Here is a 13,854-nt window from a genome sequence, read left to right on the forward strand (position 1 = left end):
GAGAGAATAGACTCCATGTTACAATTCTGAGCTTCCTTAGGGCACCTGTTCTGTGTTTTGAATTCAACTGGTCCTTTATAAATAATGTTCTACAGGTGACAATGACAATGATATCAGTAGATGGGGAAAGCATTATTTTTAATAAAATGAATCAGTAATTGAGCCTCATATGTGGTTACTTTCTGTCAAAAAAAAATTGCTGCCCCCTTCCTTTTACCAGATATGAGGTGATTTTTAAGAATTCACGCTAGGAATCTTCAATTCTAAATGATTACTAAAAAAAAAATTAAAATGCAGTATACAGGACAATCTTATATTCTGAACATGATTCTTCAATGTTTTTAAAAGTGTTAGCACTCTGAATCATATCAATTCAAACTAATAGAAAAGTTCTCCTTTTTTTCACATCCTAATGAAGAAATTTTTAAAAAATGCAACTCCGTTTCGTTATTGGAGCTTATTAGAGCACAAGGGATCCTGTATAACCTTGTCAGAATGAAATCGGATCCAGGGAGCCCTGTGCACATAAACTGAAGAGCGCTACAGCACCTTTTCCCCAATAACGAGCTTTTCAGGTTAAAGGTATGTTCTGTTCTCCACAAATGCAGTGTACAACAGTTTCTAACTTGTCAACCTGTTTTGTTTCATGGCAGGTTCTCCTTTTAAAAATGGCATTCTGGCCCACTCAGAAGGGATTTTGGAAGCAAAATGAAGTCTAGGGAGTCTCAGAAGCCCAAGCTGCTTGTTTCTCTCCAAGGACTGGTGTTCAATAGGGAGAAAAACTGCTGCCACTTAGGCTGGGCTCCATATGTCTGCGTCCTTTCTGCTTTATGTCACTAACTCCCGAGCATAGTCCCAGGGTAATCGAGTGAATCAAACCAGGATTACCGGTGGAGACACAGAAGGGTCAAAACTTGATGTATATTAGAAGTATTAAGGTAAGAAGTGTCTTTTTGATAGAGGCTATTGACATTTCCTAACCTTAAAGATAATAGGGCATCCTTAACCTTCTTACTGATAATTGCACTGCCATTGGAAGCAATTGTAAGAGGAAAAGTTTACTGTATTTGCTTTTCTGCCTGTGCAGAGAAGGACGTTTATCTCTTCCCATTATGTTCAGCTACATGGAGCAGGCTCTTTGGATTATAGCATAAGAATGGATAACAGCTCCTAGGCTCTCACTTAAACGACAACCACTAGGTTGACAAGGCCTCAACTCGCCAGTGCGTGCCTCCCCCTCCAGAGTAGCATGGTAACCTCATCTGCTTCATAAAAAGGAACCTTTTAAAAATTAGATTTGAATGAATCCCCTTTCATCCCTCTGATAGCTTCCACTGCCTTCACATACTAAATGGAATCCTTACACAATAATAATAATAAAAAAAAAAACCTGTTATTGAAAAATGAAAAGTACAGCAATTTTAAACTGTAGGTGGCAACCAACAGTCCTCTGTAATTACAAGAAAAGTTTATGAATAAAATCAGTCTGTTATTGGAAAAAATGTATGCATTTTTCTTTTTAAAATACTTCTTTATATTCTAAACTGACAAAAGTAAAGTGAAATTCAAAGTAGGAAAAAAAAATGCCTTTGAAGGGAATGCTTCCACATGATTCAGCTCCACCTACTTTCTACTGCGGGCTCTTTCCTAAAAGTACTTTATCCAAAAGTACATCGGATGATTTGGTCAAATACTTTAAGTTCTGTGAGGCTGGCAGTTTCCTATGGGAGAAGAGTGCTGTCCCCCATTAAAAGAAAAATTTAAATCACACATGAATATACAAAGGAAGAAATGAGATGTGGTAGAAAAACACTGACTGACAGATGCAGACATGTGGGTTTTTCATGTAGGTTCTGTGATAAAACAGCTGAGAGATATTTTGCATATAATTTCACCTCTATGCATCTATGTTTCCTCATCTAAAACATGAAGTGTTTGGACCTGGTCATTTACATAAATCCTTTTAGACCAGGTTCTTAAGTAGCAATGGATAGCGGTTATCTCCTTAAAGCAAAACATCTTTTCTCAAGAAACTTATAAATGAAAAAATTTTAGCATATGACTTCAGGAGATGCATAGAATTCCTAGAAGTGTTGGTTCAGATTTGAAAATGCCGTGAAGTGAGTTCCTGTGATGCCTGATATTGTAAATCACATAACTCTCTCAACTCCAAGACAATCTCATGTGTATGAAAAATTAGTGACAATATGAATGTGATAATAAGAAATGTTAATGTCAGTGAACTTTTTAGGAGACAAAAATCACTCTTCCTATCAAGCCGCTCGTATTTAAATATGTCATGATTATGATTAAAATCTCTCTTAAATTTCTCTGCTCGTTCTTATTTTTCCCAATGTTCATTTTTCACTGTACAAAATAGTTCCTTAACTCAAACTCGCTTATATATTCATGTTACTATACAGATTTGTCAACAGAAAACTTGAGAAACATTTCTCATTTTTATCTTGATTCCTCCTCTTATTTAATATACAAATTCCATACGAGTAACACTGAGTTCCAGTATCCTAAACCAAATATCCTTAAGGCTTAACTAAACCGTTCCACTGTAATACGTTACTAAAGATATGCAAGTTGAAAAATGTTGTCATTAAATTGGAAGTTATTACACAGCACTAATTTCAGTTAATTCTAATTTCCACAAACATATCTGGCAATATTTAAAGGTAGTAAAATGCATTCAAATATAACATTTTAATTTTGCAATATAAAAAGACACAAAGAAAAATTAAAGGAGAATGTGGAAATGTTTCAAAGATTATTATTATAAACTTGCTATCCTGTAATTTAGCAAAACCAACAACGGCCATTTGCAGGTACTTTTTGTGCATACATGTTAATAAATACACTTTGATGTACCCATAGAAGATAATCCCTAACAAACACTAAGAGTAATGTTAAGCAGAATTGTGAAGAAACACCTACCGAGCTCCACTTTTAATATCCCCTTCCTGTCACCTGCATCCCTAATGCTCAGAGTTCTCGTGCAAAGTAAGGTCTTTCTTAACCTAGAAAAGGTTATTTAATAAACTGATTCCCACATGTGATTTAGTGACACAAACTGATAAGCCTCCCTATATTATTTACATTTAAAATACAGTCTCAAGGAAGTAAACATTTTACCAAAGTAAAACATTACTAATTGTGGAATTTCATATTTTCCTGGACGTATCTCCTGGAATATTACAACTACTGAGGGGACCTTGAAAACATCTCTGAAATTGCATTATGGTGAAACATAAAACGGAAAACACTTTGCTGTTTTATTTTTACTAAGAAGTAGAGGCATAATTGAGAGTGTCTATTCATTCATTGTAGGCTCCACAGTGCCTGGCCTAGCACTTTGCATACAGTAGACACTCAAGAAAGACTTCCTGGATAGTAAAGTATTAGGTAGTCTAGCATTGTGATGTAGATTTCTAAGCCATGCCTCAGACAAGTTTTATATTTGGCTAAATATGACTGTTATCTTTATAAGAGATGATGTACATATTTCCAAAAACAAATCCAGTTTCCAGTTAGTGCTAATTATAGAATTATGCAGAAAGATGAATTGACATGTGAAGTCAATTACATAACTCTTCCAATTTCAAATAGTTCTATTAGATTAGATCTTTTATATACAGTTATTCATATTGTACACTGTTCAACTCTGTAAGGCGCCATTTACAAATGGATTGCCAAGTAAATATATCTCACTACTTTTCCCAGTGTGGGATGAAAGTTAAATGTCTTGATTTTGGTGACCAAAGAATGAATATCAATTACCCTGATTTTGCTCAGAAGATGTATATACATATATGTATACACACACATAAATATACTCAGACATATCTACACAGGTGTATATATGTTTGTATGTGGATATGAATGCATATGTAGGTATGTTTATAAATACACAGAAAGGAAAAGAAATTTAATCATTAAGGAAATATTTATTGACTGCCGACTATTTAGAAGGGATTGTTCTAAGAGCTAGAGATACAGAGATAAACGAGGTGCGTAAGATCTCTGCTTTCAAGGAAGTAATAATCTACTGGGTGGACATAGAATATATTAACATCTACAGATACACATATAATATATGCACGTAAATGCATGCATATATATGTACCATGTATACATATATATACATATACACATATATATGTGTGTACATATGCATACATAAACACATACACACGTACACAATCAAATATTGAAATAAACAACTAAAATACCAAATAATGATAAATGCCCTTAAGAGAATTAAAGTGATACATGGAGGCTGCTTTAGACTGGAGAGGACAAAAAAAGGCTTCTCTGAGAAGATTCATTCACTCTGAGATCTGAATGATAAGGAATTGCTCTTACAAAGATCAGCATTCCTGACAACATTCCTTGTACTTCCTGGAAAAAGCTCATATGAAGAAAAAAAAAAGTTCATATAAAAAGAATGAGCTGGATGTCTTAGGGGAGCTCAAAGAGGACCAGGGAGACAGAAGAGATTCTGTGGAGGCTGGTGAGATGTCACAGATGGAGGTGGTAGCATATTGTGCCAGATTTGGTCAGCTAGGGTAAGAGGGATTTGCGTTTTATGCCAAGGGTGATGAAATGCCTTTGGGGAAATTTAAATGAGAGAAAGACATGAAGGAATACGCATTAAAACATTTATATATTGCAGCTGTGTGGGAAATAGATGGGAGATGTGGAAGTTGGAGGCAGGGAGACCATTAGGCAATGTTTCAATAGTCTGGGCTAGAGATGCCAGAGGGAAGTGGACATACCGGGAGCATGGTTTAGAAACAGTGTTGACAGAACTTGCTGATGAATTGGAGAGAAGCTCAGAGAGGAATCAAGGATAATTCTTAAATTCCAGAAGAAACACATGATATATTGTTCCAATGTTTGTGAAAACTACATTGTGAGAAGCTACAAAGCAGGTTTTTATGTAAAACCTGTTCTTCTGATTAAGCATGCCATTGTTTTGAAAACAAATGCCAAAAATTTCCCCCATGAGCCATTGCATATTGCTTGAATTCTCTAATAAATGAATGCATATATACTTAGGTAAGCGACTTCTGTACATTTTTGTAAAGCTACAATCTAGCCTTATTTGCATATAAAAAGTCTCGAAAGCCCGAATGCCGTGGGTTCTACCCTTTTATTCACCTTACTGCAACTAATAGTAAAGATTATCTAGAAACAGTGCAATAAAAGATATTCAAAACGTTGAAATTGTTGAGTGGTGAATTCTTTCCTCCATTCAGGCAGGAATGAGGATCTTCAGGAAGGAGGGACACTGTAGTCAATAGTCCACCAGGGAACCATAGAAACATTTACTTCAGAGCGGTATTTCTGAATGGAATTTTTACTCTGAACGGTGAAACCTTAATTTATCCACTTCATGCTCATCTTAAAACAGAGAGAGAGAATTAAGCCCCAACTCTGTGTTGAGTCAGCCTGCACACATGCACCTTTTTAAATGTTTTATAGTGAAAACAGTGCTCCTCTCTCCACTATTTAATCCCATTCCACTTCTCTCTGCAGAGTTCAATAGCATATTCATCCAGTCAGAGGTATGCCTTTCCCACAGGCATCACAGCTTTTCCTGCTTATTCATGTCCAGCAATGATATGTTTTATCTCAGCTTTTAAAGAAGGCACTGTTTTAAGACTCGTCCAACTAGTTTACTGTCTAGAAACTCTCACCCGGAGATGAGAGCAGCAACCATAGGGTTCCTCTATTAGCACACTGTTTGTTGCTCCATATGGATGTCTTTTCTATCCTTTTCTTTCTACACTGTATATTTTTCCATCTATGCTTCTAAAGAAAGCTTCTCCAAGGGAAAAATGCTCATTATGAGTACACAGAATTAATTTACCAACTGGTAGGTCTGTTTCCATGCGAGGGAACAGATTTTAGCTGAATCCCTTTTTAATGTTTGCTAGGTTGTGCATCTGTCTGTAATCCAGGCTTCTTGTTCCCGCTCCCCACCCACTCAACTGAGCTCAAAGATTCACTGTGTTACTCCCATCCTGATCTACATTGCTTTTCCTAGCAGTACAACTAAGCAAAAAATTTCATGTAGCCTCTCAATGTTTCTAAACATCATTGCTGGATAATTGTAACAGTAAATGTACATGTGACTGCCAACTCTTTATTCTAGTTATACATATAGCATGAAGTGCAGAAGCAGACTTTTCATTGTAATGTGATGGGAGTCCTCATTAGCTTTCACATTGTTGATAATCATAACACGAATAAGTAAAATATATCCTGTAAGACTAGGAAAGTATACATTATAATCATATTTGCTTAGTTCTAGGGTAAGATAAGTTTAAAAACAAATTTGGGATATTACTTTATGACATTCCTAATCTGTTTCATAATTATTACTGCGTTCACCTATATACATTTTAATTATTTTGGTAAATTTAGGCTCATGTACTAATAAGCCTAAAGCAACTGAATTTATATTTTGCACACTAGTTAAATATTTGAAAGAGATGATAGATGGCTTGGGAATGTTTGTTAAAGCGATACCCTCCATGACTCAATTTGGCTCTCTCCCATGGTAAGCAAATCAACTGAAATGGAGAGTCAGCACCCAGGAGGGAAAGTGATCATGCTTTTACCTACGGTCTCTGAAAGAGATACGTGATCACCCCTCAGTATTGGCAGGGATTGGATCCAGCACCTGCGCAGATACCAAAATTCGCAGATACTTGAGTCCCTTATATAAAATGGCGTAGTACTTGCATATAACCTATGCACACCCTCCCATATATTTTAAATCATCTCTAGATTACTTATAATAACTAGTACAGTGCAAATGCTATGTAAATAATTGTTATACTGTATTGTATAGGGAATAATGACAAGAAGAAAAGTCTGTCCATCTTCAGTACAGATGCAACTATCCTAGGCCTATCCGTGGTTGATTGAATCCACAGATGCAGAACCCGCCAAAACGGAAGGCAATTCTATGTCTAAACGAGCAATACAGGTTGGAAGCTTGGCTTGACACAGCTGTCTATAATAACTCAGTGTCTAACTTTCTGTCCCTGAGTATTTTTGACGTTTATTATTAACAATGAAAGCAGAGTGAAAGAAAAGTAGCAATTTTATTGATTCTTTGAAGCTGGAACGGCATATTTAATAGTTTGATACCTTTCACTAGACCAAAACACATATACATTTCTAGCAGTAATATTCTTTCTTATCATTAAAATTAAAAATCTGGAACACTCTTTTTATACTCATTTTTACTAATGAACAATAAAATGTGATGGATCCTATTCTATATATGTTATTTCTGAGGTAAATTATCCTGGAAACAAACAAAAAGTACTATCACGTTTTTCATCAGTATTCATTTCAATAGATACATGAACAAATAAACAAAACAAACCATCACTGTCAAGTGATGTCTTCGGGATACCAAGGCAGCAACTGTCAGTAAACTGATTGGTATTACAGAAATATAAACAAGATATTTATACTTTCACTTTCTACTATCATAATACACGTTATGGCAAGTTTCTCTTGTCTTTATATGGTCATAGAGATGAAGTTTGCTAGAAAAGCAAAATATGTACATATAAAGAATAGCGAAAATGTGGAAAGATGCATAGCGGGCAATTTCATTCAAAATAAGAATAGCAAGAGTTAAGATAATGAAGAAATAATGAATTGTTATAAAAGCTTATTCAGACAAGTAGAAAAATAAAGAAGTAACGGAATAAGTTAGAGCAGTGGCAATATAATTTTAAATCTCATATAAGGGTTACTATGGTAATAGGAAGAGTACATTTGAAGAGAGATGGGGAGTATTATGAAAACCTTTCTGGGATACTGCATCTCAACTCTGTTACAACTGTCTGAGAGAGCCCTGAGTTGGGTCCTAAGTGGAGTGAGCGCTCCACTGAAGCTTTTATCAGACTCCCAGCTACCATCTTCTACAATCTGGACGTGCCATGGTTAGTGCAGCTACTGGTAGATGAAGAAATAAGTTACTAATTTTTTCTACTTGTATTGCTATATTTCTTCCCAAATCCTAGGGAGGGCTTTGAGGCTGGAGATGATACTAAAGAGTTTCAGCTTCTCTGTCCATCTTGCATTTGTATTTTGAGGAGTGGTTACCAATTTCTATAGTATGAGTGTGAAGGGAGATAAGAGACCTTGGGAAAGTTAAGAAGGAAGAGGTTTAGGATTTGAGGGGATGTGGTAATTTGTGTTTCTCACTCTCCGTAGATATTCTCTCAAAACTTCCTTATAGCTGTCAAACAGATTTAAACAGATGTAAACCGTCAAAAGAAGATTTTTTAATCAGTTGATGACAAATAATTATAAGGACTTGAATTGCTTCCAAACACAAAATAAGATTAGCCTAAGGTCATCTGTAAAACTCTGCAGCCATTCCTTGTGTGATAAATGGATATCTGCTACGTTCTCTATACTGGAAGATGCAGATTCAGGTAGTCTTCGCTTGGAGAGAAGATGTTTTATCTAAACCCTCCAAACCTGATGTTGCATGAGAGAAACAAGAGTGATTATAAATTTTATCTTGCTCTCTATACATTACTAATTTGCTATACTGTTGAATTTTTGAGATCTCTATTGCTTAGTTAGCAAGAATTTAGAATTTTCTTGTTCCTCAATAGGGATAACATAATTTATGTTCTGGATGCCATTCAGAAAAGACTATGGGCAGTAAGTTGTAGGCAACTCTTGGGTAAGTTTCATGCCCAAGCATTGGAGTGAGATTGCCCTTGGTATCATAACACTACCAGTAGTATCATAATAATAATAATACTCTGATTTGTTGCATATCTACATGTGTGGCACTCTGCTGGGTACTTCCATCTATGACATACACAGTTTTTTAATGAATAACCCAAGAGTACTGTGTTAATATATTTTAAAATTCCAGATACTTGGACCATATTCTTGTAGACTCTAAACATCAACATCATTATATGTTCACTCTCCTAATGCTCCTGTTTTTGTATTATAACTACTTGAATCCTTAACTTACCTTCCATATTAAACTCTAAAATTCTTGAGTACTATTCACCTTTGCTCCTACAGTGCCTTTGCTCTCAGAGGATAAGTACTAAATATCTATTGGATGGATAAACGAATTTTTCTCTTGATCCATAGTTCTCCAAATAGTAAAAACAGCAATGGAACAGCATATTTCAAGACCATTATTATGGAGGTAATTAGCCATTCTAAATAAATAAATAGCATGATACCAATAATAACATGAGAATAACTTCAATATTTTTATACAGAAGCAAAAAACAAAAACTACTGTGCTCACATGAATTGACGGTATAACTATGGCTACCAGTTTAACATTAATTTCTCCATTGCTGAGTTTGTTAATGGAAAATGATACTTTCTTTCTTAAAGGAATTTCCACAGTGCAAATGTTTCATAAATATAATGTTTTATTCTACAGGTGTTTGTACACTGAATTTTGTTAGGCCTTTCATTGAGGGTGAATTTTAGACTGGCAGTTTCAAATTACCATCTGTAGTTCTAATGCTGAAATTTGCAAAGGTGTAATTAGGAAGTAGAAAAAAACCCTGCAGTGTCTATAACATGAAATGTCAGTTCTGTTAACAATTAAATGTGATAACATTTAAATAATGCACTTCCACTGACACCCAAAGAATCAAATCTACCCATTAGGATGGCATGTAGATACCAGATGATTTCACAGGAAAGTGCTCAGACCTCATCAAGAAAAGAATCAATAGAATCCAGGCAACTGTGGTCGAGTCAAAGACAGCGTCTCAGCTCCTGACAGGCCCTTTGGTGCTGGAGCTATATTAAATTATCACAGCTAATGTAAAACCAACCTGGGTGTAAAAGATAAAAGGGTAAAGTTCTCACAAATGATCACTTATCACTCCATTCCGAAATGCATACAGCATTCATTACAGATCGAAACGCCACTCAAATTTCATCATTTAGTAGGGTTTTGAAACAGCCAAACCATTAACAGAAGAGAGTGGCTTTTTATATTTATACAACTAGTGACTAATGAAACATTATACTCGTGTGCAAAGGGGGAAAAGACCCTTTATTTTGTAATGAACCCAATTGGAGCCCTTTTACACACAGTGTAATATGGTTTCCCTGTTCCACGGAGCCTCTCATTACTTGTGTCAATAACCCTAGGTAAACTGCTGTTGAACTGCACAGCATTTATCTAGCAGCATGAATAGCATTAATCTATGGGGTGCTTTTGATGAATTGTAGTTCAAAAAGGAAAGCCAGAAATAACTTCTTACAAAGTGCTTAGAGAAGTATTTATTAGAAATATGTCAACTGCCAACTACCTAAAGGTAGCTTGGCTATTTAGGAAATCATGCTGTTGGCTAGCTTGCAAACACTGGGAAAACATATGAATTTTCCCCACTTGAATTACTTTAAAAAAACAAATGAAATACTTTACATCTATTATTCTTTCTCTCACTTCCCTTGTAATTCTCTATATTTTTATGTCATATTGCTTTAGATACAGTGTGACATGCTGTACAACATGCCCCCAGGTGCCCAGAAACTGTTAGGTGAGAGAAGCACTTAGAAAGTTAAGGGTGAATCAGACTTCCCTTCACTTGCATGACTGCATGAGCTAAACATCCAGGTCAGCAGAAACTGAAAGCTCCTCCTGGATCCTGCACTAAGGATCTAACTTATCTTCTTGACACACTCAGTGGTTGTTAGACTCTCAGGCTGGCAGGCTGTGTCTACAGGGTTTACCACATTTAATTCCAATTCGTCAGCCTAATTCAATTAGGCTTATCTTTCCCAAAAGTTGAAATTTCCATAATTTGTGTGATGTTAGAAATTAATTGCTCAGCTCTACTATCTTCAAGATGCTTTTTTGTGGACAGTCGATTCCCTGTGAACCTTCATTCTCGTTCAATAGGAGAGCGGGATTAAGAATTGAGACATTGTATACACTAAAACAATTTGAAAATAGGAAAGTGGTATATTGACTACATATATTATTTTTTCTCCAATTTTGGCCTACATCGTAACAGAGTAAATATCTGGGAAAAAACATAAACCAGATTTTTTTTTTTTACCTAAAATTAAATCTCTTTGCAAAGAATTAGACTTTACTACCCAAATTCTTTTTCGGAAAGGTATAGAACTAACAAATGCTTCTAACAGTATTCTATACTTAGATTCACTTAGAAAGATAAATGGACATACTCTCTCCATGATTTCTTGGGTCCATTGGATTTATTAAAGTGTCATGTTTTACACAATATTTGTCTGGAATACTGTAATATTGAGGAACCCAAGACTGGTCTTCGTAAAGGTTTTCTTGGTGAAATATATGAGGGGAAAATGTTACATTCTGTAGTGCCTCTTTCTCTTGGAGATTCACAATGTATCCTGGCATATAAAATAAATTCTGAGATGTCCCGCGATAAAGGAACCTGACTAATTTTGTTTATTGCAATATTTATCAATCTCATAAAAGTTTATCTCCATCTAAAAATATGGTAAAGTTACTCCATAAGCTATCCATTGTGGCTGTTGGAGTTTGGGAAAAACAGAGATCTCTTCAATCTTGGATATTGGTATTTCTTTTTATCATTTTATTATATTTCTTCAAATTGTGAGATTAGTGCGGAGGAGAAAAAATGTGTGTGGATTTCAAATTATTCTTCACAAAAAATTAAGGCAGTTTTCATTAAAATTGTACACCTCTGTCTTTGCTGCATCTCAGTGACATGCTACCATTTTTTTGTGAAACCAGTTATAGTGCTTATAAAGTATATTTTTATGATAATACAACAAAATTAGCTTAAGGGAAATATAGTTTTCATAATTCTGATTTATAAGTAAAGGCATTTATTTGCAAAATAAAAGACATTAATATAATTTACTAGTCACCACCAAAAACTATACAATATGTTTATAATAAAAATCTTTTTGGAAAAATAATTTTTATTTTTAGTTTCTTGTAATTTCATTTTATTATTTTGACTTGGAACATATTAATTGTGAATCTTGGAGATATTTACACTTATGAGAAGTCTTTCTGAAAGAAAAAGAAAACCTGTTTAATTTTGTTTATTATTCTAAATATTTTGTCAAATTTAAACAGTTTTTCAGGTCATTTATTCTTTCATGTATAATGAAATCAAAAAAGTACTCACCGTGTACAATGAGAACATATTCTGCGCTGCTTTGGCCAATGGTGTTTGTGGCTTCGCATCGATAGGTACCATTATCCGTTTTGTTCAGGAAAAGAATGTTTAACTCCCTACCACTCACAACCATTCGGTCAGGATCTGGTAATTCTCCGCCATCCTTTGTCCACAAAACGGGTTCTGGCCTATTGAATTTAAACATACATATAGATAGGAACAATAAGAAATGTTAAATATTCTGTGAATTAAGTAAATCAAGCAATTCATAAATTTTTAACACCCATTTTGTGCATAACCATGTGCTAATTTCTACAACGCATCAAAAGAACCATCATGCACTCACTCAGAAGATTTGGAGGTATGGTAGATATAATTTAATTCTATTCTGCTTAACTAAGCAGACATGTATTAAGGAACTGATTTGTTGAGTCATTATAGCAGTCACTGATATACAATAGCAGGTCCTGTGGCCCTGATCCTACTGCTAATGCCTCACACCTGCTAGTCTCTGGAGGACTGCCTGTGGGCTATTGGAACAGCCTTCTTCAGAGGTACCTGGAATTATACCTTTGCACCTGGGGCCATCACTGTGGCACACTTTTGCCTGAAACCATGGGAAGCTTCTCTCCCTTACTTCTCCTGCGTTTCTCACCCCGTAAAGATTTTTCCTGACAGTTCTCTCTTTAGTCCCTAGTTTTATTGAGATATAATTGACATAAGACTGTATTACTTTAAGGTGTACAAAATAGTTATTTGATGATTACCACAATAAGTTTCATTAATATCCATGACCTCACATAGTTAGAACTTTTTTTCTTGTCATGAGAACTTTTAAGATTTACTCTCTTAGCGACTTTCAAATATACAACACAGTATTGTTAACTATAGTCATGATGCTGTACATTACATCCTTAGGATTTATTTATCTTATAACTGGAAGTTTGTACTTTTGGACTCCCTTCACCCATTTCCCCTACTCCCCACACTGTGCCTCTGGCCACTTTTATTCAACATTGTACTTGAAGTCCTAGCCACAGCAATTAAGCAGGACAAATAAATAAAAGACATCTAAATTAGAAAGGAAAAAGTAAAACTGTCTCTATTTGCAGATGCCACGGTATATGTAGAAAACTCTAAAGATGCCAACAAAAAAACTACTAGAACTAACAAATGAATTCAGTAAAGTTTCAGGATACAAAATCGATATACAAAAATCAATTGCATATTTATATACTAACAATGAACTATCAGAAACATAAATTGAGAAAATCAATTTTACAATTGATTTACAATCCCATTTACAATTGCATCAACAAGAATAAAATACTTAGGAAAAAATTTAACCAAGCAGGTGAAACACCTGTAAACTGAAAACTATAAGATACTGACGAAAGAAATTGAAGAGGACACGTATAAATGGAAAAATACTCCATGCTCATGGATTGGAAGACTTAATATTGTTAAAATGCTCATACTACCCAAAGCAATCTACAGATTAAATGCAATCCCTATCAAAATCCCAATGGCATTTTTCAAAGAAATAGAACAATCTTCAAATTTGTATGGAACCACAAAAGGCCCCAAATAACCAATCAACCCTGAGAAAGAAGAAAAAAGCTGGAGGCATCACACTTCCTGATTTCAAACTATATTATAAACCTATAGTAAT

General features: G+C 34.9%; 1 protein-coding gene across 8 annotated transcripts in view; it reads right to left on the reverse strand.

Moving 5' to 3' along the window:
• Positions 1–13,854, reverse strand: part of CADM2 (cell adhesion molecule 2) — a 1,002,810-nt gene that overhangs the window by 80,187 nt on the left and 908,769 nt on the right. For all 8 annotated transcript variants that reach the window (XM_070488673.1, XM_070488674.1, XM_044750269.2 and 5 more), the window contains one exon: positions 12,192–12,370. In XM_070488673.1, coding sequence (XP_070344774.1) covers positions 12,192–12,370 — 179 coding nt within the window. The remainder of the gene's footprint in view (positions 1–12,191; positions 12,371–13,854) is intronic.

The sequence above is a fragment of the Equus asinus genome, chromosome 18 (assembly GCF_041296235.1).
Source record: "Equus asinus isolate D_3611 breed Donkey chromosome 18, EquAss-T2T_v2, whole genome shotgun sequence".
NCBI lineage: Eukaryota > Metazoa > Chordata > Mammalia > Perissodactyla > Equidae > Equus > Equus asinus.